The following is a 24132-nucleotide window of genomic DNA, read 5'->3' on the forward strand; positions in this document are numbered from 1 at the left end:
AATCATGGTAGTTTAAAATATTCTATTTTTGCTGGATTGTTCCCAGTGTGTAGAACTACAAAAAGTGATATATCTGTGAAATATATTTGATTTTGTATGAACATTGTTTTTTTAAAGGGGAAGCACTTATTTCCCCCTCCCCCGTCAAATAAATACAGTATGAGCCTTGTCAATTAAAATACAAACATCTTACACCTTACTACAACCAAACAAGTTTATTGAAACTGCAGCTACAAACTTCAGCCACATCAGATTCTTAATTACATATTATTTTCTAAAGTTGTTTCACATTACAGTAGCTGACAAACACAAAATATGGTTATCAAAACAAAAGATGAAACTTTTTTTACCTAAGGAAAAGATTTTTGTTCATTGCAGAGTAAAAGAGCAGAAGACCACCAGTTCCTTGCAAACGTGCATATCTTTGAAAGCTGGAACATTTCCCAAACAACTCAGTTTTCCATAAACTAACATTTCGTTCCTCTTTAAATTCACTTGGAGCTCCTCAACTGAGTGTGCATTCTCTTTTCAGGCCTGCAATGATGGCTTTTCTTTTCATCCATGCCAGTGACAGACACACCCAGAAAAAATACGTTCAGGTTCACAGACAGCTGCAGAGTCACTATATATAGAAAAAAGATTGTAAAACTAGCAAGTTTTTGTCACTTGAAAAATTGAAGATGAATTTAAACATGCTATTTTTTTTAAGGAAATCTGCATTCTACTGTGAAGAAGCAATTGTTCAATACCCAAGAGATTATATGGAAATACGAACTAGGTCCTTCGTTGCTAGGACCTCTATTCTGATCTGAGGGGGCTGAGTAAAGCAGGGGGTCTGGCAGGTCACTGAGCAGCCTTGCACAATACAGCCTCCTGTCAACATTTGCTGGGAGCAGACCAGCAGATTCTAGTCTTGCCCCTTGTTTACACAGTCCTAGCTAAGGAAGGATGTCAGGAGCAGGATTAGGGCTACAGAATGAGACTGTTCTCATTCAGTTAGCCCAGCTCGTAGTAGGAGAGACACTGCTAAACACTGCCACCAGCTGGGGCAAAAGTAAAATATATGTTTTGCTGAAAAACATATGGCCAATTTTGCTTTAAGCAGCACATTACTAATTGGCCATGTTAGTAAAAATGACATAAAACAGCGTAAATGCAGGTGGCCAAACTGCAAATTTCACAGGGCATAACTGGTTCAACAATAACAGTCCCATAATGGGAAATTATAGGCCCGTTTTCTTTACATTAAATTCTCAACTTTTCTGGAGGACAGTAATCTATGAAGCCCAGGCTGCTTTCCAGGCAAACTACAGTGGTACCTCAGGATGCGAACAGGATCCGTTCCAGAGCCCCGTTCACATCCAGAAGCAAACGTAACTAGTGATGGCACGTCTGCGCACACGTCGCTTTTCGCCACTTCTGCACATGCACGTGACATCATTTTGAGCGTCTGCGCAAGCAGCGAAACCTGGAAGTAACGCGCTCAGTTACTTCCAGGTTGCTGCGGAGCGCAACTCGAACGCGCTCAACATGAAGCATATTCAACCCGAGGTATGACTGTACTCAACATCCGATCACTATTCTTGCGCTGTTACACCTAGCAGACAAATATATTAGACCACTCCAAGGCCATCTATATGTGGCCTTTGTGGACCTAAAATCTGCCACTGACCCCATCCCTAGATCCAAATTATGGTCAAAGTTGCATTTCATGATGGAGGACAAAAGTCTCCTCTATCTTATAAAGCTTTATATATTGATAGTAATATGCAGGTAAGAGATGGTCTGTTGGGGCTAACTAAATTATGATGTCAAGAGGGTCCCCCTATTGCTTAATCTCTTTTTAATGACTTAGAGAAAGTCCTAATGGGCCCAGATGGACAGTGTCCCAAGCTGTATACAGACAACACTGCTTATCCTCTCATGCGCCAAATCTGGCTTAAAACATAAACTAAGGAAGTTTTCGGATTAATGTCTTGAAAGCGACCTTATAATCAATTGTGATAAATAAATAAAAATCATGATTTTTGGAAATAGATTTTCCCCATAAAGATGGATCCTCAATGGTCATGCACCTGAACAGACTAAAAGCTTTCAGTATTTAGGGCTTACTGTCCACCTTACAGTTACAGATAGGTAGCCGTGTTGGTCTGCCATAGTCAAAACAAACAAAAAAAAATTCCTTCCAGTAGCACCTTAAAGACCAACTAAGTTAGTTCTTGGTATGAGCTTTCGTGTGCATGCACACTTCTTCAGATACACATCTGAAGAAGTATCTGAAGAAGTGTGCATGCACACGAAAGCTCATACCAAGAACTAACTTAGTTGGTCTTTAAGGTGCTACTGGAAGGAAAAAAAAAATTTTTGTTTTGTTTTGTCCACCTTACAGTCTTACACAGGAAGGTCAGTATATTCCCTAAGCTTTAAAAGTGTTCAGTGCAAAATCTGTAATACAATTCCTTTATGCCTCAAATATTTGGTATAATGGTTCTTTCCCTAAACTTGATAGATTTCAATCAAAGTTTCTGAGGTCCCTACTTCAGGTACCAAATTCAATAACTTCTTTTGGAAACTGGTGAACGCCCACTTTCAATTAAGGCCTGGTGGAGTGAACTGAAATATTGGCTAAGAGTCTGTGTATATAGTCCTGGAAATGGTCTACTCTGTATATGGTCTTGGAAATGGTCTACTCATTTGATAAATGAGTATATCAGTTCCTGGTCAAAAACCATGGTGTGTAAGCCCTCTTCCATAGGTCTTTCACCATCTTTTCTTATCCACCTGGGGTATGATGCTGCCCTCAAAACTGTGAAACAGAGGTTATGGGATGGTGCCTTCAGTGACTTACAATCTCACATATATGTGCCCTGTCTGTGTTAGGAATCTAATATCTGCAGGCTTTCTTGTTATCTCCCTACCTTAAGAGTCTGACCATATCAAACTATTGCCGTTTTGTTTTCTAAAGCCAGATTCAATATTTTTCCATCTGAAGTGAAGGTACTGGGCCAAAACAAACAAAATGAATTTCAATAGGGACAAATGTGCAGTTACACACTTAAGCAGGAAGAACTAGATGCACAAATATAAGACGGGAGACACCTGGTATGCCATCTAGGGGTCTTAGCAGAACACAAGTTAAACATGGTCATCTGTCATGGATGGTTTAGTTGAGATTCCTGCATTGCAGGAGGTGGGACTAGATCACCCTCAAGGTTCTTTCCAACTCTACAATTCTATGACGATAATCTTCTACAAAGTGATAAGTGCTACACCAAACTGTTTAGGTTGACATAGCTAAGCAATTAATAAAGGCAATGGCTCAGCAGTAGAAATGGAACAGAAAAATTCAAGGCAGAATATAAAGAGGTTGTTCAAGTTTTCAAGTTCCTGATAAGCCCAATGGCTGAATTCCATCATGAGCAACTTTCTGGGAGCTACAGCCAGTGGAAGAGACAATTGAGCAAAATAAGCAACTGTTGTTGTTTTTTACAATAGGCTACATTCCAGCCATGCAAAAATCAGTTTTCTACATGCAAATCTCCTCATCCGGTCAAGCAAGAGATCCTGGTCACAGTTCAGGAATACACATTGACCAAACATAGGCACTTGAAGAGAGGTGTGGCCATGAGAGAGCTCTGGGGGTAAGACAGAGGTCTGGAGGGCCACATTCTATTTATGATAAAAGAAAATGGCCAGTAGATATCCGCCAAGCTAAGATGTATGCAATATTAGAATTTGAAGGCAGTTTGGGTACTCACCTGCTTATTTCTTTTGCTTTCCGTCAGATTTACATCCAAATCTCTTTTCCAGAAGTGATGAAGTCATTTGCACAATAGAGCTAAGCGATAAGCCACTAAGCAAACCCTTATTTTCTTTTATCTCTACCAAAGCATCCAAAATTTTGTCTCTAAAAGAGAAGGAGAAAAGGAGATGAGAGCCTCCAGAGAATTTCAGTAAAAAAAAAATTCTGAATCCCACCATTAAAAAGTATACTTGCCTATGAATCTCTGGATACAGATCTTCCAGCTTCTTCACCACTTTACGGAAGCTTCTTAAGTTTAATGCGTTTGGTGGTATAAAGGTAGCAGATGGATTTGGAACAAACTGTACTGAACCCAACGGTAAGAGGCCCCCTGCAAGATCCTAGGCAAATATTACATGAGCTACTTAATGGACAAAATAAGGAAAAGCTGCATTTGTACTGAAGAACTAAGGAAAGCTAAAATTGAAACAAATATTCAGTAAAATGTTAGAAAATGCTTCGCACTACATCTGCAAAAAGAAGTGGGAGCCTCTACCCACAGAACACCTTGTGTGGATTTGCCTTTCAACCTGAGTGCGTGCTGTTCAAAAGCAACTGTGTCAACCACTTCATCATGGTTCGGTGGAGGGGAGGCAGCTGTCCCATCCGAATTCCATGCCACTTGATGAGCAAATTATCTTCCCCAGGTCTAAACACAGTAACTGTATAAATGTAATCCGCAACTGGAGCTTTCCCATTCCTTGCAATCCAACTCTGGTTCAGGTTTTCTGCCTCACTTTCCTTGCCCTGCAGCCTGCCTGTGGTTTGTAAATCCTTCACATTCCAGCTAGGACCTCTCTCTGCTGTTGGTGCATCTTGCCTTTTATGCAGACCCTGGGGAGTCTTCCAACACACTTGCTGTCTCATCGTTTCTCACCTGCCCACACCTTTATCTGGTCAGGCTGGGAGAAAAGTGACAAGGCGGCAGCAGCCCCTGCATCCCCCCCAACATCAACCTTAACAAGCATCCTACTTTTACCCCAAAGTGTGATCAATGGTGGTGCTAGACTAAGTTAACCGTGGCTTCAGTGGGGGTGGGGCAGTTTGCTCCACAATGGAGCACCCGATCCTATGGCCTGCACCCAATCACTTAAATAATGTGTTAAGCAGTCAGTATTATCCTTACAAAAGAAGAATGCATGCACTGTGATTTAAAAGATGTTTTGACATACATTCCAATAGGGAGAAAAAGTTACCTCTTGATCAATTTCAAGATGTGTATTTTCTGATGAAAGTTTAGAAGATTTGAGATCAGGCTTGGGTACTTTGTAAGGGGCTGAAGCACAAAGAGACCCTTTTGAAGAGTCCAAGAGAGGCCTGGGAGCACTTGCTGAAGGCAAAGGCAACTTTAAAGGACTTTTGGAGATACTGGGCCCTTTTGAAGAGATGGCAGGCATTTTGCAAGCAGCGGAGGCAGAAGTGGGTGCATTAAACATAAGATTACAGTTACTTCTATTTTCGTTATTCTTTTCACAGCTATAACGTGGTCCTTTGTTTCCATACTCTGGTTTCACATAACTATGATAATCCGGGAGCCCATTTTCTTTTGCAGTCTTTACAAGATGAACCTTTACCGCTTGGCCCTTTATTTCTCTCTCGTTCATTTCTTTCACTGCCAGCTTTGCATCACAGGCTGTTTTAAAACTAAGGAAAGCATATCTAGAATGAAAAAGAGGTGCCAAAATTAAGAAAAATGGAAAATTTAAGACCTATCCAATATGCCTCTTCAACTGTAAACCAAAACGTTAAGAGGTATAATCCTTTCTCCTATGCAAAAGAATCAACTAAGCCCATTTACTTTCTTGCCCCTCTCAACAGGCCTTTGGCAACATAGACAGACAACACTGCCTGCAGTGACAGAACTATGCCACACCTTCCCTTCTCAAGGCCAGGCACACACACGCCACGTGCGCGCACACAACTTATGCTCTGAGCAGGAGCAGCCTGTGCTCATGGCCCTGCCGTGGAACAGGATGGCTGGATTTCATACCCAAAAGGCTCCATAAATTTTATAACCAGGTTCATTTTCATGAGGTGTGCACATTAAGGGATTTACACAGTCTCTGTTTCAATGAGAAATTTACAGAGCTTTATTATGGCTTGGACAGCTCACTTGGTTAGGACGTGGCGCTGTAACACCAGGCTGCAGGTTTGATCCCTGTATGGGATGGCTGCATATTCCTGCATTGCAGGGGGTTGGACTAGATGATCCTCAGGTTCCCTCCCAACTCTACAATTCTATGGTTCTATGTCTTGCAGCATATAGCAAGTACATTTAATGTAATCTGTGTTAGTGTATAGTATGATTAGTTGAGGTTTTAAGGTTCATTCTATGCATGGTTTATTTCATGAACTGTCCTATTGCAATTAATGCCCACATTTATAATTACCAGCATTATTTATTTATTTAGATCCGATTCTCAGAGTGTCCCTGAGAAAGGCTGCAACCAACCAAAATTCACTGGGAATGTTATTGTTTTATTAGGATTACTTTTATACATTAGAAATAGCTTTTAGTCGCCCTTCTGAGGCTTTGCTTCTACTTTTGTTTGCTTTGGAGTGACAAATGCAAAGCATCCAGCAGCCCACAAGACCAGGTAATGGCCGTGTCTTTTGCGTGCCCACAACAGACCAAAGGCAAGTGGGAAAAGAGGGAATGGGGGAAAGGCTTCAAAGAGCCATATGGTGACAGATCCCTAGGATCCTGCAAATCATCCATTAATAACGAAAGTTCAGTGGGCCTGCCACTTACATGAGGGTTTGGTTCCAGGGATTTGCAAGCAAAGGCAAAATAACACAAACTGCCCTTCTAAGAGGCAGAAGGCTGCTTACCAGGGCCTGGGAAGGTTGTGTGAGGCCCCCAAGAGCTTCCCAGACCCCAGGAAGCGAAGCAGCACCTTTCTTGCTGGCCTCTGGGATGCTCCCATAGCCCCTCCCCTTCCCAAAAGGCACCGCCATGCTTACCTGGTTTCGGAAGGCAGTGCAAGGGCTTGGGGATGCTGCCACAGCTCTCTCCCGACCCAAAGCCCAGAAACCAAGGAAAACATGCTGGGTGCACAAAAAACAAATAAATGGAGAGCAGAGGGTCTCCCCAACTCTGCATTTATTTATTTATTCCCCACCCCAGCCCCCGTGTAAGATTGTGATCACATAAGTAAGTATGTGCTGGCCTACTGTCTTTCCCTGAATGTACTTCAGTTATGAAATCATGCAAGCAAAAAATTACAGTATATTATGGAGTACCTGCAATTGGCAGAATATTCACAAATGGAAATCTCAGAAACATTATACTTCTGGAAATGAAGCCACAGATCAACCTGAAATAGACAAAAAGACTTTCACTGACACAGGTTAAGAAATAGCATTTAGTGAAATAAACTATTATATTTAAATATATGTTGACTTACCTCTGATACTAAGGGACCTAAATCTGCAACATGAACACTATATATGTTCTTTAGCTCCTTTTTTGTGTCTTTTATAGTCTGTGTTTCTAGAAGGGTAGATTACAACAATAATGCATAACTCAGCATGTGTATTTTGAAAAGAAAAAGAAATTTAACTGCATAAATAAAGCACCAATACTGAAGACAGAAAGGCATTCAGAAATGGTTAAGAAGAAAAAACTCCCTTCTAGAATTATTTTTATGGTCATATATTAGGTCACAGTTTCCCAGAATGCAAAGGACTTATTACCAAGACTTTGATTAGAACTGTAAAAATCTCCATTTGCTCGATTTTTACAGTTTGTGTCTGAGTTCTTGCAATAAAAACTCACAAGTTCAGCTCAGGATCAGAATGTAAAAGAATAGTTAAACAGAGCTCTCATACAAGCCATTTTTTCTGTTTTTAAAAAAACGGTGCATGTCCTGCAAAGATGTAGATTTGGGTACTAGAACCAGTTAGCAAAAGAAGTAGCCAACTCAAAATTTATTACAGGAATCAGTAATTGGGGGCTCCTCGTTACAAGGTATACTTATGATTACAATAAAATTAGCAATTGAGATTTTTCTTTTCATCTCCAACAGAAAAATGAAAAGTATTTTAAAAACCTCTGTTTAGCATCACTGTTTCAGAAATTTCAAAGGACCAGGAAAGCATGTCCTTTTCATGCTATGTGTGTCCCTGAAAAAAATATGACTTCACTTTGTTTGCCCTGTCATTTTCCACAGGCATGAAACACCAACATGATACACCAGAACAAAACAGTAATATTTACTGCAAAAGGTTTTTTTGTTTTTTTGTAGAGTGCAAGGAGATATCCAGGTAGGTTATAATCATCCTGCTGCTCCAAAGGCAAGAAGCAACAAACTTTAAAAGGCAGCTGATGTAATTCCTACTAGAGCCTGAGTTCCATCCTGTGGCAGAGGGGCTGAAGAATCCTTAGACAGGTAGAAGAATGAGAGACACTGGAGGCTGAGAGGAACACGCAGAGGAAACAGAAAGGACCAGGAAGATTCAAAATGCTGAGCCCAAACTGGCCCCTAGGAAGGCTGGGGAGAAACTACAAATCCACCGAACAGTTACCATGTCCAGCCCACGATTTACCAGCTTCTCCGCAAGAGTATCACGGGGGATATCACCCAGTTTCTTAGGGTATCTGCATACACTAGAGATGACGTCCCCTACCTTGAAGAGGAGATGTGAGCACCAGCTACCTAGCTAAACCTTTAGAACATTTCTAATATTCAATCTGTGCAGGGGTAGATATTTGTGTGGGAACAAAGGTAACCAAAGCTCAGAAGTCGTATCAGTGCTATTCCCAAACTAATACAGTCAACACGCACCTGATGCATCACTTGGCTTTAACTGATCTGTAAGTGGCAGTGAAGAATCAGTTACTGTCAGGTTCTCTGTAGCATCGAACCAGCCTTCACTGATTTCTTGAGTATTTGAAGAACCTTGAAACAGATGTAAATATTAAACACACAACACAGAGGTAAGCTCAGAACAGGTAGAAAAAAGGTAAGTAGTCCTGGCTCATCCCCAGAGCCTTGTCTCTAAAATTTGCCAAACACACAGAAAATTTGCTAAACAGGGTTCAGGAGAGTATATCTACACCAACTGAAGGGCTGATAAAAATAATTTTTTTAATTAAGATTTTAATTATGTCAAGTGTCTCTCTAAAAAAACCCAGCTTAAAATTAAAGCTGAACTTAATGCAGGTGCCTACATTTACAAGGTATACAGACTAAATCTGTGAGATCCAAACACGGTGAGTTAAAGCTTGGGTTATTTTTTTTTTAAGATAAAGAAGAACATCTGACATTTAAGATAAGCACTACAAATATGGCTCAATAAGCCATGTATTATATATATATAGATTTTATTGCATTAGCCGTGTGGCCATAGCATGATATACATAGAAATAACAGCATAACATAAAATGGGGGTGGGGAGGTAAAGGTAGCTATCGTCCTGGGCAAATACTTAAAGGGGGGGGGGGAAGGAGATAACAGAAACAACAGGGGATTTAAAACATCGAATGACCGATAGTTCAAGAATAAAAAGACAAAAAACTGCTGAGGCTGGAGGAGGATCGTTGAAGGGGTCCTTCAGCTCCTCAGATTTGTCCTAGCTCCATTGTCCTTGTACTATAAAGCTACTTGGAACTTCATCCGATTGTGCAGAGTATCGACTACAGCTGTGGTGTTGAAAAAGAAGTTAGTGCAGCTTTAAGCCATGTATTATTGTGGCAAACTATGACTATGAACCAAATAGCAAGGAAAAGCACTGTTCTAGTCAGTAATTACCAGTCTTTGTTCTGTATGGTGCTTGTATGGGACTGCCTGCTTAGATAATTGGGATGAGGTGCATGTGGCGCTGCCGCTCCAGTTGGCCGTGGTGATCAAAGATATCTCACCCCTCCGCAGCTTTCCCACAGCTCCTCCTTCGTCTGCTGTCCTCCTCCCCCTCTGCCTGCCCTACAGCTAGGGGTGAGGCTGCTGGCGGTCCGTTTGTGTCGCGAGGCATCTGCGCCTGGATACTCGTGAGTGGCGCTGCAGTTGCAGGGCGGGCTGAGCGGGCTGATTTCTGCCGTGCAATTGGCGATGTTGTCTGTGGCGCTCAAAGATATCTCTCCCCTCCTCCCACTCAGCCTGCCCTACAACTGCAGCGCCGCTCATGAGTAGCCAGGCCCAGAAACAGACTGCCTTCAGCCTCCCTCCCAGCTGTAGGGCAGGCAGAGTGGGAGGAGGCAAGCAGACTAAGAATGCCCTGCAGGAAAGGCAAAAAGAGCTAAAAGTAATTTTATTAAAAAGCTTCATCACTCTGCCCCCCCCCCCCAAGCTCAGCAATTGCCGGCGAGGGAAGAGCTGATACGCGGCATGTTAGACGCGTGCGGCTCTTAGCCTCTGGGCAACGCCCCCCCCCCGCCAAAAGCTCAACAAGTCAGGGCAATTTCCCCCCCAAAATAGGGGGCACCCTATACGTGGGTGTATCTTATACACGGAAAAATACGGTAAATTGGATTTTTAAAATAAAATGCTTTTGTGGGGGAAATCTTTCTAAAGATAGTTTTCTATTTAAGTTACATCATAGTTCAAAGGCTATTCATCAAGAAATAAGGATTTGTTTTAAGTTTTTCATGTGTGTTAAAACTCAGTTTAAGTTATTATTATTTTTAATTGTTTAACCACATCGGTTAACAAACATGGATACATATACTATAATGTTATTGTTTAGTTAAATAAATTGTTTAAATTGTTATTGAGGAAATGATTATTTTTCTCCTTCCAATAAAGTAGAGAAGAAAAGCTGTCTAAATATAAACAGTTAACTTATTAAACCTCACAATAATTTCATAATTATCTATGTATTTCTAATAGTATAACCAAATCAGTAATTTTTAATATAACTGTAAAAACTACTCTGAAAAATTATTATTCCAAAAATGAAACCTTCATCTGGTTGTAAATATTAAGATTATACCAGCAAGAATGAGTCTTTCTGAAAAAAATGATTTAAATCATATCCACCCTGATGTACAGTGTGTTACTTTGGCACTCTACTAGTGGTGCCCCTTCCTTGTGTCCCTTTGCCTGAAATCAAATCCACTCCCCAATTAGGAACATTCTTATTGGAACTTAAAATTGTGAATGTTTAACTACTTGCATATCATATTTAATGCTTGGTATAGTTCAGAGGACAAACCAGTTACAATGTAATAACTGCATTGTAAATAATAAATACCCTGCATTTAAAAATGTTTAACTTACTATTTTCCATAAGTTCATATTTCTGTTCTTCAGGGGTTTTGTTGGAAAGGGACAAATCAGGGCTGCTGTTTTCACCATCCTTCTTTTGACATGTAACCTAAAGTTAAAAAACAAGAACAGATTTTAATTTTTGCTCAACAGACAGCTTTTCAGTGCCAACTTCTTCAAACACAGGCCAGTTTTAGAACAAGTTATTTCCTGCTTCACAATTCAGAGAAGCACCATCTTGGAATACCCCTTTCTCTTAGGGTTTCTCTGAGATGCAGCAAGAGCTTGTAATTTCCAAACACAAAAGTTACACTTTTTGAAACAGAAATTTAACCAAAACAGTGAAAGCGTACACACTCACTTAAAAGATACTAAGTCTTCAATGAGCAATCTGCCCTGTGGTATTTATTTTTGAGGCTGATATAATGGTTCTGCTTTATATTGACTATATTATACCCCATTGCTAGAACAGGTTTATATTTATGTTTAATAGAGAAGTTGTAATGTAGAATCAGCCTTCAAAATAAACCATTTTGAAAGTTCACAAAGAATTCTTAAGGTAGTGTTGTAATGAAGTATGCAGAAGACTTACTAAAGGGAGTGAAGAAACTTCCATATTCTGTGGCAGTGACACCTGAAACACAGATTTTCCTGACCCAAGGGTAGAACTGAAAAAATAATCAAACGTATATTCATTGATTTGGCATTTGCTGAGGTATAGAAAGCACCTTTTAGCCACTGTCTATTTTTATCAAAACAACCTCAATTTTCAATGTGTCAGAAGAAAGAACCTTGCCTTTAATATAATTTAGAAATACTTTAGGTATGATAATGAGTTATGACCATTTCTGAAAGATCAAGTGAGCAGCAAATCTCAAAAACCTTCCGTGTAGAGGTGCTAAAGGGCTGTGCAGATGTTCACTGGTGAGACCAAGGAATGAGAGAAAGTCACTGATGCACATTGCCTTTGTTACTGAAGTCAACATTTTCATATAGAATGTGCAACGTACAAATGTGTTTCAAATCCAAAAAGTTTGTGGACACTCCTGTAACTTCTCCCAGGCAAAATGTGCCTGGCTAATTTTGAGCAATGGACTAAACAAGAGATTTTGTAGCAGTTTATAGGGATTGCATTATCCTAGGTGAGGTAGGGAAAAGAGGAGCTCCATGAACTGTCTGCATAGCTCTTAGTCCTATGTCCCCACTTTTTCAATTGTTGCCTAGAGACCTCCTGGATGACAAGGGAATTCCTCTTGTCCTTTGTGCCCACCTACAGTTCAAAAGATGGCAAAGGGATTCTTCCTAGAGTCCTTGTAAAAACATCTGCCACTGCTGCAAAACACCTATTTAAGTCCAATCCTTTGTTCTCTTCTGAGGGCCAAACTACAGTACATTACAATATTCGCATTTTTAAAAAAGCACATGGAAACTAGCAACCTTTATTTGGTGATGCCTAGGCACCGCACATCAAATTTTCTCTTTCCAGGTAACCACATAAGGGGAAGGGGCTGTTTAGTTAGTGACTTCTCTTATGAAGTGACATCTCAGAATCCTTTTGTTTCTCTGGAATAGGAAGTTTTTTGCCAAAACGTAGGGAGCTTTTGAGAAGAGTCTAACATGGCAGGAGTTGCATTTGAAAGAAAAAACTAAGGAAATACTAACATGAATATAGATGCATTCAGCCTCATGCCTAAATCTTCAGGCTAAACTTACTGACTCACTAAACAGTTATTCCAAATACTTTTCTGAAACTGTTGGGAAAAGGCTAACGTCCTTGAGTAGTTTGCTTTCTTTGGAGTCACTGGACAGAATATTTATGCCTTTAACTCAACTCTTCCCTCCTATCTGACTTTCAGCTAGGTCCCACAGACACAGCAGCTCTTAGCCTTACAATACAATGCTATGAATACAACGAGTAAATATGCATGGATTATACTGAAAATGTTCATATTAGTAATCATATTTGGTGTTCTGCCCAAACCAGTTAACAGTCTGCCTTCCACACCAGAAACTATTTCATACACACCCATTTACAGATTTCTTTTTGTCCATGGAATTAATGCAAGTCTGCCAGCAGTGCTGTTGATACATCTGATAGCGAATTTTTAAAAGCTGCACTTCCGCTTTTATAGCTCTCTCCAGTATTTCCTTACAGCAGCTTGGTAAATGGTTGTTTATTTCTTGAGAAAGCTGCATTATCCTTTTAAAAGAAATATTAAGTTTGAATACAAACAAAAGTGATTTAGGGGATTCTACTTAAGTGTACATTTAGAAAACATAAAAGAACAATTGAAAATTCATTCCCAACCAGAAAAATAAGGAATTTACAGTGTTACCTCAGGTTAAGTACTTAATTCATTCCGCAGGTCCGTACTTAACCTGAAACTGTTCTTAACCTGAAGCACCACTTTAGCTAACGGGGCCTCCTACTGCCGCTGCGCTGCCGGAGCCCGATTTCTGTTCTCATCTTGAAGCAAAGTTCTTAACCTGAAGCACTATTTCTGGGTTAGCGGAGTCTGTAACCTGAAGCGTATGTAACCTGAAGCATATGTAACCTGAGGTACCACTGTAAAAAGGTAAAGTTAAAGCACCCCTGGACGATTAAGTCCAGTCGAATTCGACTCTGGGGCGCGGCGCTCATCTCCGCTTTCAGGCTGACAGCTTTCCGGGTCACCTGGCCAGAATGACTAAACCGCTTCTGGCACAACAGGATACTGTGACAGAAGCCAGAATGCATGGAAACACCATTTACCTTTCCACTGCAGAGCTACTTGCACAGGTATGTTTTTGGACTGCTAGGTTGGCAGAAGCTGGGACAAAGCAATGGAAGCTCACCCCATCACCCAGATTTAAACTGCCAACCTTCCAACTGGCAAGCCCAAGAGAGTTGGTGGTTTAGACCACAGCGCCACCTGCACCCCTATAAGGGATTTATATGCCAGTAATAAGAACAGCAACGTGAGTAACATTCTTACTCAGCTAGCCTTCTATTTTCATGGCCTAGTTCTAGTCACACTAATTCTCACCAGCCTGGATTCAGGGTGCTCCTTCTTAGAAGGAATTCGAACCAGGAACTGCAATGGAAAGAGGGGAGGACAATTTTCATGGATTCGCTGGAGTAGAATAGGTGGTGGTGGGGAACTGCCCAGCTGGAAAAACTGACTAAGTTGAGAGTCCTTAGGGATCTTTGATAAAATGCCAACTTTGGACCTGTTTGGTTTGACTTACTTCATTTGTAAGCTAGGAAAAAAATGGCCAGGGACCACCATTCAGCCCACAAACCATTATGGCTGATCCAGTGACTCAGGATATTTGCATACTTTAAATACTTTCCCTTGGTATAACAGGGTCCATGTTTTATAACCACCTCTTGCTTAACAATTATGTCTATGCTATAAATAGTTCTAATCACTATCTCCCATGCATTCACATACCTGTGGTTTATTTATTTTGGTTATAATGTTTTTATTTGTTTGACACTGATCTGTAATTGTATTTTTCGCTCTATAAGACGCACCTAGTTTTTAGAGGTGCTATGATGCTCATGTACTGCTTGTGGGCTTCCCACAGGCATCAAGCTGGCACTGTCTCTGTGCAGCGCCGCCCCTTCAGCAAAGTGGGAGGAGGAACAGAAGGGGCTCTGTTCCTCCTCTCACTTCGCAGGAGAGGCGCTTCAGTGAAGGGGCGCTGCGCAGCTCTCCCTCTCTGCACAGCGCCTCTCCTGCGAAGCGCCATTCGCTCCATAAGACACACTCACATTCCCCTACTTTTTAGGAGGAAAAAAGTGCGTCTTATGGAGAGAAAAATACGGTATGTATATTGTCATCAGTTCCTGTTTGTTAACACTGTTATTTGTAGAATCTTGAATACCTTTCTTTGAAAATTAATAAAAAATATTTTGCAGGGGAGTTGGCAACATTGCCTCCCTCCTCCCTCGTGTAACCACAGATTCCAGCTGGTGGAGCTTTAAGAACCTCAAAGGAAATTAAGTTTTAAGAAGTAGTAAAAATCACTTAAAAGGTGTATCATACCTGTTTGGAATTTCATTTAAGTCTCTGCTAGTGCTATTTTTCCATTCCAAAAGATCCTAGAAATAGCAATTTTAGTAAGTTTTATTGACAAACTAAAGTTGTAAATCAGATTTAACTAGCAAGTCCCTAAATCTTATGTAACACACACTGAGAATGCTCCTTGTTTCAATAAGAGAATCCAGAATTTTGCATGTCTAGCCATATTATATTGGCTTCCTAAGTTACAAATACAAACACAAGGACGACTGTCCTACGGGAATCAGAAACATATACGAGCTGTACTTGGCTGCAGCTCTTCAGCATTTGTACTCTGTACACCAGCATGTATGCCCTGCACATGATGCACCTGGATCTGATCTGGGAAGGAAAGAGTGTGGCAGGGGAGGTGCTGATCTTTATCAAGGGCAGGGCAGCCAGAACTGCTTTAAGAACTGGAACCATTAAGAACTTGTGCTTCAGCTCGGTTTTGCCTAATTTCTTTGCCTCCCTTTCCCTCCTGCCTCATAAGTAAAAGATATGGGCTGCACACTAATCCTTATGGAGAAATTTCAAAGGTGCCTTATGACTGCACCTTATGAACATCCAATGCTACCAATGTTGTGAACCAGCTATTCACATATTGTCTGCCTCAGAGTCTAGAAGCACGATTAAGAGTGTGCCTGACTGGCAAAGATTTCTGGGGCTCTAGCCAACAGGTTTCTCAGAAAACGTGAGTTAAACTCAAAGCCTAAGGATTCAGAGCTTTGGCTGTCCACTTGTACATGCAACTGCCCACCCAGATAGGAAGACAAACACATGCCCCCTAACTTGATAACGGTGGGCACATGACCTTGAAGTAGGAAGCAGATACAATTATGGTCTGACTTACAGAGTAGTTAGAAAAACATATAGTGGAATGCCTCAAATAATAACTAATTCCACAAGCTTCCCCATGTTTTACCTTGTCACTAGTGATACAGTTTTCCAACATTTCATCCATTGCTGCTTGTGCGGTAGTCATCTCCATGTTGTCAGATATGCATGACCAATCTGTATTGCAGGCAACACTTCTGACGGAATGCCTCAGCCACTGCTTGGGCCTTTCTTTGTTCATCATTGTTATAACTGTGTTTTGTCCTCTGGAGACTACTGAAGTCTTGACATTAGTTGCTCTGCTTGTTGTAAAACAAGCTCTAAAATCAGAACTTGCATCAACAGCTTGGTTAATTGTACTCTGATTATTAAATGCTTTATAGGTGCAATTTGCCTCCTTAGAATCAACTACAGCTTCATAATCAGAGAAATCTGAAATTTCTGTATCACCGCTAGAGGTGTGTGCATGGGAACATTTTCTTTCCTGTTGCAATACATGTGCATTTCCAGTTTTCAGGGTTCTACCTGAAAGATAATCTGTTTTCATATTTTTATCAATTTTAGAGTTGCTCCCTGAGAATAATTTTGGATTATTAACCTTAGCACTAACTGAATGTTTATTGACAATACTACTGAGCAAACTAATACTCTCATCTCCTGGTTGATCATCAAAATTCAAGCCTTTGCCTTGTGTGTCACATTTGCTATCTTGCGAAGTCTGGGGGAATTCTGGTATTTTGCTGTATTTGTAGCAGTCACAATCAATACTACAACCTGAAGTAGGAGACTCGTCTTTTTGTTTGTTCATGGGACACTGGGCATCTGCAAGCTGATTTTCATTTGACAGTTCCTTGTCCTGAAAAGCTTCTGGCCGATGACCAATGCAATCTTGTAGTCCAATGCAGTCTAGTGTGGAATCATCTAAGCCTCTGCATCTGTACTCCTCATTTTGATTGCTACTTAAGTAGGAAGAGTCTGCAGCAGTATCCAAGTTCATATCCGTCTCACTTACATTTGGCAGTGCAGTGGACATTCCCTCACCTTCCTTATGTGCAGATTCCAGTTCCTCATCAGGCAATGCACTAAAATAAGGCAAGCTTCCTTTTGATACGCTTAATTCTGAGGCACTTATGTAACATGACTGGCATGGAGAGGAGCAATTAGCAAGATTCAAGCAAAAGTCAGAGATATCATTCACTATATTTTTTTCAGAATGTTCTGATCCATGGAGTGCACTCAGGACTGTTGATCTATGAGAATTGTTCTCAAATTCACTCTCTCTCTGCTCCATGGCTCCCACGTCAGAATGGTTTCCAGAAGCAACAAGCATTGCTTCACTGAGCTTACTTTTCTCAGAACCATCTGATGGTAGCTGATGGGATTTAACAGCTTTTTCACCTGTTTGGACAAAATACCAAATGCATATTTCAATATTCTTTCTCTAACCGAAATTTATCCTACATAGTGAAAAAAAGGAGTGCTGGCAGTGACTGCTCAATTTGGAAAGAAGAAACAGGTACACAGGAAACAGAAGAAAGGCAGTGAACTAGGACAAAGGGAACATTGATTGGTACTGATTAGGAAAAAATTCTTAGCTTTTAATAGGTATCGCTTCTACTTTTAGAATTTTTTAGCAAAATGTTAAAATCCACCAGACTATTTGTTATTAGACAGTGTACCAGATAAAGATAATTTTGCCAGTGGCAAAATGCACCCGGTACTCAGGAAATTTTGAACACTGTTTGTCTCCATGGGATCCAGAGCACCCTGGATCCCTTGCAGGGCCCAGTCCCTCTCTGATTTGCCAGACCTGAAGCTGCAGGGCCTCTGATGTGGTGAAGCATTTTATTTTGCACTAAAAAAGCAAATACAGGCTACCTACACTGTAGAAAGCAAATTTATCATATGCTCTTATCATATAAAACTGAAGCTGAAATACTGCATCTTTCTTGCTCGTCCCACCCACTCCATTTCTTAATGTTTTCCACCTTCTGCTTAACTCCAAGCCTGGCATCTACCAATTCACAACTGTATACATGAATCATCCCACACAGCTTGATACCAGGAATGGAAACTGAGTAAGTCACTTTCTAAAGGCACACACAGAAAAATACTACGGGAGCAGGCAGCATTTCTACCCAAATTAAACTGGAATGATGGGGAAGTGGGGGAGGAGTCAACACCTTTAAAGAGCACTTACCCCATGTTTATATCATATAAGAAAAGAGGAAGAAGGCTCTGCCTGTCTCGAAAAAGTAGTACCATACCCAGTTGGTGAACCAAAGAAATATTAAATCATCATGTAACACACATCCCAGAAACTTGCTAAAAAACTGCATTTGGTTAACCAATATCACAGACAAATCAAAGTTGTCCTACCCCATCAACACCCAATAAGCATGGTAAATATGGGAAGCACAGCAAAAATGGATTCCAGTGGATCTTCCCTAAATCCAAAACTACTTCTCTTCGTAAGTCAACTAAGTGACACAAATGTAACAAAATGGGTTTTTAAAACTTGTGTGCAAACAAATTAGAATCATATAATTGTAGAGTTGGAAGGGATCTGAGGGTCATCTCGTCCAATCCTCTGCAATGCAAGAATCTCAGCTAAAGTATCCATGGCAGATGACCACCCAACCTCTACTTTAAAACCTTCAAGGAAGGAGTCCACCACCTTCTGAGGGAGACCATTCCACTGTCAAACAGCTCTTACCATTCATCCTTTGTCTACTATTGGCTACTTCGGAATCTGCTGGATTGATCGCTTCCATCGACAGGTGTCTTTTGTACAGGTACTGTTAACGAGCTGCGATTACAGGTAAAACCTCTCCCTTACAGCAGGTGCTTCTAATCTCAGCTTGTTACATACAGTGACGATACCAGGTAGCCTGACATCTGGCTGGTTGATAGGGGATCAAATACTTATTTCACTTATTATAATGCACATCCATCTCTGACTTTTGTCTTCTGGGTTTCTGGGGGTTTTCCCGTTGTTATTCTGTCTCTCACAGCTACAATAAACCTACCATTAAAATTATGGACTGGTCATTTCTTCATCAGAGGGCAAACAGGCAAATTTTTCGCTCACTGTAAGCTCTATTTTCTAATTAAGATTGCTCACAGTACAAATTATGGTATAGTCGCAAAACCCTAAGAAAAAAGTCACTAACTATTGAAAAGTAAAATTAACTCACCAGAAAAGCTATGAATAGTATTTGGCTGTTCTAAAACCTGAATTCCCCAGCCATTCATTTCAGCAGTAGCATATCTGTAGTAACTGTTTTCCAATTGTCCATATTTAAAGGTGACAGATGCGGAAGAAGGCACTACCATATGTGGATATGATGCATCTACAGTCACAGGCATAGGCACATACACTCTTGGGTGAAACCAGAAAGGCGCCACTGAATATGGGACTTGACCATAAAGTGAACAATCTCTTGGGAAGCATGGCCTTGTACCAAACAGAGGTTGAATGTATGCTTTTTCATTAAAAGGAGGGTGCCATGACATATTTTAGACATGTGTATGACAGGGTGAGCGTATAATTCCTGGAAAGCAAGCAAAATAGACATAAATATAAAAAGGAATGGTTAAATAATCCAAAGTAGTACAATACATCTCTTATACATTCCAACTACATACTCATGGGTTAACTAAATCCTGGTGGTCAGTCAACTGAACCTCTTAACTAAAGCAACAACAGTGAAAGATATGCGTATCTACTCAGTTCAATGGGACTAACTCCCTAGCAGAATGTTGAGTTTCCCCTCTTTAAACAGCAAGCCTCAGTTTCAGAACTGGCTTGCTAATGACATGTGAAGTGGCTCTTTGGGAAATCCCACCTAAAATTCTCTTGAGCAGGTACCGTATTTTTCATCCTATAGGGCGCACCGGCCCATAGGATGCACCTCATTTTTTGGGGGGGGGGGAATGAATAAAAAAAAATTCCCCCCCCCAGCCGCGGCTGCTGCCCCAAGCCTTGCGCACACCTGCCCGAAGCACGGGGCACCCTCCGGAGGGCTCCGTGTGCTTCGGGCGGCAGGCTGCCGCCCCAAGCCTCGCGTGCCCGGCGGGACCTCCCGCCAGGTGCGCAAGGCTTGCGGACACTTGCCCGGGCTGCAGGCTTCTGCCCGCAAGCCTTGTGAGCCCGCGGGAACTCCCGCCGGGTTTGCAAGGCTTGCGGAGAGCTTCCTGAAGCCTGGAGAGCGAGAGGGGTCGGTGCACACCGATGCCTCTCGCTCTCCAGGCTTCAGCAAAAGCCTGCATTCGCCCCATAGGACGCACACACATTTCCCCTTCATTTTTGGAGGGGAAAAAGTGCGTCCTATGGGGCGAAAAATATGGTAGATGGTGGGCAGCTATTTAGGTCTTGACTACTGTCAATCAACATAAAAATACTTTAATGTCTAAGGCAAATTTCTTTTAATTCTTGGTAGCAGATAATGCTCGCAGTTCTTTAGGAGGGCCAGGTGATGTATTGATAAAGGTAAAGGGACCCCTGACCATTAGGTCCAGTCGTGACCGACTCTGGGGTTGTGGCGCTCATCTTGCTTTATTGGCCGAGGGAGCCGGCGTACAGCTTCTGGGTCATGTGGCCAGCATGACTAAGCCGCTTCTGGCGAAGCAGAGCAGCGCACAGAAACACCGTTTACCTTCCCGCCAGAAGAAGAAGAAGAGTTTGGCTTTGATATCCCGCTTTATCACTACCCGAAGGAGTCTCAAAGCGGCTAACATTCTCCTTTCCCTTCCTCCCCCACAACAAACACTCTGTGAGGTGAGTGGGGCTGAGAGACTTCAGAGAAGTGTGACTGGCCCAAGGTCACCCAGCAGCTGCAGGTGGAGGAGTGGAGACGCAAACCCAGTTCCCCAGATTACGAGTCTATCGCTCTTAACCACTACACCACACTGAGAGGTACCTATTTATCTACTTGAACTTTGACGTGCTTTTGAACTGCTAGATTGGCAGGAGCAGGGACCGAGCAACGGGAGCTCACCCCGTCGCGGGGATTCGAACTGCCAACCTTCTGATCGGCAAGTCTTAGGCTCTGTGGTTAAACCCACAGCGCCACCCGCGTCCCTTGATGTATTGATACATCTTCCAAAACCCATTTGAAGACCACAGCACAGCAATGGTTTCATAACATTTGATGTGGCAATATGTATCACAAATCACGATGTGTATGTGTGCTATGTAAAAAAAAATATCACTATGTGGGGAAAACCGTGAAGCCCCTCGCTTCTCTCATGATTTCTGCCACACCATTGCTTGCTCTGCCACCTCAGCAATCCTCCGCTTCCTGTTTATTTTATGGTGTGTACATTGTTGCGTTCCCCCTAAATAGCTTAGAAAATGTGCTAACTTGAATATTATCTGTACTATAAAATAAGTTGTAACAGTATGTTAAAGATATGTAAAAAAAACATTTACAAGATATGTTTTACACCCCTAAGTAACAGCAGTTGCTAGGACATTAACCTGTTCACCTCTACAGAGTTTCATCCTTATTTCAGACATCATGATATATCTGTAATAGCTGGTGATATATCACAATGCTGAAAACCAGACATCACTGAGACCTATTTTTAGTGAGCATTTTCATATATCACAACCCTATAAAGTTAATTCTGTAACAATTTCATTATTATTATTATTATTATTATTATTATTACTATCATCATAGATTTTCCATGGGAACTCAACATAATTGTGCAAGTTGCATTCTCTGCCAGAGATAGTTATACTGAAGGCTTTGTAGCTACGTTCTCAAGCAATTTCAGCATACTCCATACATATCCCATCCTTTCTGTTAAGAAACTCCTGCACACCTGCCACTGAAATGGTGTGCTGCAGAAGCAATGAGCATTACCATTTCACAGAATTCATTCAGGCCCACTGACCTGTACAAACTTAGCATGCAACCAACACTGGTGTGACTGCACATTTTGGGGCAAATGTGGGGACCCTTTAGCTCTCCAGATATTGCTGCACTACAACTCCCATCATCTTTGGCCTTTAGGCATGCTCACTGGTGTGAGTTATAGTTATAGTTCTGGAATACCAAAGCTTCCCTACATCTGCTATACAGTGGTACCTCAGGTTAAGTACTTAATTCGTTCCGGTGGTCCATACTTAACCTGAAACTGTTCTTAACCTGAAGAACCACTTTAGCTAATGGGGCCTCCAGCTGCCGCCGCGCCGCCAGATATCGCGCCGCCAGAGCACGATATCTGTTCTCATCCTGAAGCAAAGTTCTTAAACTGAAGCACTGTTTCTGGGTTAGTGGAGTCTGTAACCTGAAGCATATGTAACCTGAAGCGTATGTAACCTGAGGTACCACTGTACAGTGGTACCTTGGGTTAAGAACTTAATTCGTTCCAGAGGTTCGTTCTTAATCTGAAACGGTTCTTAACCTGAGGTGCTCCTTCGCTAATGGGGCTCCTGCTGCCGCGATTTCTGTTCTTATCCTGGAGCAAAGTTCTTAACCTGGAGCAACCACTTCCTGGTTAGTGGAGTTTGTAACCCAAAGCGTCTGTAACCCGAGGTACCACTGTAGAGAGAAAGAGGAGGGCTTGCTCAACTGTAGTGGCCAATTAGACAGAGTAGTAATTTAGTTGGCTTTAAATAGTATGGCTTTAAACCTTGGGTTGTAAAGTTCAATCTTAAGAGGTGCCTGCCATGCTACAGGCAGTGTGTAAGTCCAGGCCTTTGCAGTACAACTTGGAACATGGTTGCTTTCATACACTAGCATCTTAAAAGTTCCTAATACATCTTAGGGCAGCCGTTCCCAACCTATGGTTGGGACACTCTACAAGTGTCAATCAGGTGGGCCCTTGGTATGCCCATGTTAAATATTCATATTGATGATTAACTGTTTTTTATTACTTTTTATTTATCATATTGCCTTTCGTTGAATTTCAATTTGACTTCTATGGGACTCATGTGAAGCACTAGGTAAGAAAAGAAGCAATAAATGTGCCATTAAAAAGTATACAGCATAGAGTGGAAGGGACCCTTAGGGTCATCTAGTCCAACCCCCTGCAATGCAGGAATCTCAACCAAATCATCCACGGCCCATGACTGACCAGCCTCTGCTTAAAAACCTCCAGAGGAGAGGCCTCCATTTCCCGAGGGAGAAAGTTCTTCCTGATGTTGACACTTGCAGGGTATTACAATTGCTGCAACTGATGGGGAATTCAATAAAGGGTCGACTAAGACCTTAGGCAGCAGTTTAGTTCTGCAGCCTGAAGAGCAGGGCAGGCAAACTGAGGCCCGGGGGCCGGATCCAGCCCAACCGCCTTCTAAACCCGGTCTGGGAATCAGCGTGTTTGACATGAGTAGAATGTGTGCTTCTATTGAAAATGCACCTCTGGGTTGCTTGTGGGGCACAGGAATTCGCTCATTATTTCCCCCCCCCCCCAGATATAGTCCGGCCCCCACAAGGTCTGAGGGACGGTGGACCGGCCCCCTGTTTCAGAGCTCCCGGCCCGAAGAGGAAGCCGGTTCAGCTTTTCTCCCCGCTCCCCTCCGCCCTCCACTCGCTTCCCCCCCAAAGGAAGCGCCCTCCATGCCGGGCGGCGCGCAAACCCCGGGAAGACCCGCCGCCCTTCGCGCCCCGGTCCGGCCCGCGCACGTGCTGCCGGCGGGGTTGGGTGAGGCGGAGGGGAGAAGGCGCGGGACTCACGAACCGGGAGGAGGAAGAAGCTGAAGCAGCAGCAGCAGCAGAAGCCGCCGCCGCCCGCCCGGTGCCGAAGCCTCGGCCAACTGAAGCGCCCGTTCCTCCCGCGCGCCCGCCCCTCCGCAAACCGCAAACCGCCATTGGCTGATCGCGGGACGCTCGTGGCCAGCGGATTGGCGCAGAGGCGGGGCTCGTGCGCGGGTCGGGGCCTCGCGCCCCCTGGCCCCGCCCCCTCGGCCCCGGTCCTCCTCCTCCTCCTCCTCTTCGCCTCAGTTGCGCTTCTGGCTGCCCAGGCGCTGCGCGGTCCGCGGAATAGAGCGCTTTCCCGAGAGCTCTGTCCCACCCCGACTCCGCTTCTCCCTATAAGCGAAGCGGTATTATGACATTTCTCCTTGCCCTGCCTTTTCCTCCTGACAGGACTTCAGGCGGTTTACAACGGAAAAACGGCTAAAAACACGCACGAGATAGAAAGGAAAATAGAAGGGATGGTTTAAAAAGGAACAGTAGAATTGAAACACGCACACATTTGTCTGCCTATCTAATCTGTACAAATAGTTCAC

The 24132-nt window shown here is 42.4% G+C and overlaps 1 protein-coding gene across 4 annotated transcripts; it reads right to left on the bottom strand.

Annotated features, from left to right (window-relative positions):
- Positions 1-200: 200 nt before the first annotated feature.
- Positions 201-23780, bottom strand: RBM44 (RNA binding motif protein 44). Of its 4 annotated transcripts, XM_083627590.1 has the most exons (15): positions 23583-23780; positions 22308-22444; positions 19088-19444; positions 15979-17288; positions 15039-15094; positions 13034-13207; positions 11600-11675; positions 11020-11116; positions 8590-8703; positions 7210-7295; positions 7046-7119; positions 4999-5461; positions 3998-4143; positions 3759-3907; positions 201-622 (listed from the first exon to the last, which is right to left on the bottom strand). In XM_083627590.1, the coding sequence occupies exons 3-14, from the start codon at positions 19404-19406 to the stop codon at positions 3763-3765; spliced, it is 3060 nt and encodes a 1019-aa protein (XP_083483716.1). In that variant the 5' UTR covers positions 19407-19444; positions 22308-22444; positions 23583-23780; the 3' UTR covers positions 201-622; positions 3759-3762. The 4 variants fall into 4 exon arrangements, with proteins under 4 accessions (XP_083483716.1, XP_083483715.1, XP_083483714.1 ...); XM_083627589.1 differs by lacking the exon at positions 22308-22444 and having other exon boundaries at positions 23583-23769; XM_083627588.1 differs by having other exon boundaries at positions 3759-4143; positions 23583-23664.
- Between the last annotated feature and the right edge of the window lie 352 nt (positions 23781-24132).

This window comes from Podarcis filfolensis, assembly GCF_964270895.1.
Source record: "Podarcis filfolensis genome assembly, chromosome: 1".
NCBI classification, from domain to species: Eukaryota; Metazoa; Chordata; class Lepidosauria; order Squamata; family Lacertidae; genus Podarcis; species Podarcis filfolensis.

Bases quoted from the DNA above. Each gene is read 5' to 3' on its own strand.
- RBM44 (XM_083627587.1), bottom strand. From the start codon at position 19,406: ATGTCATGGCACCCTCCTTTTAATGAAAAAGCATACATTCAACCTCTG. The intron at 13,208-15,038 runs GTATGATACACC...TTCTTTTAAAAG, and splicing joins TTAAATGAAATTCCAAACAG to GATAATGCAGCTTTCTCAAG. The intron at 8,704-11,019 runs GTAAGTTAAACA...ATCTGTTTCAAG, and splicing joins ATATGAACTTATGGAAAATA to GTTCTTCAAATACTCAAGAA.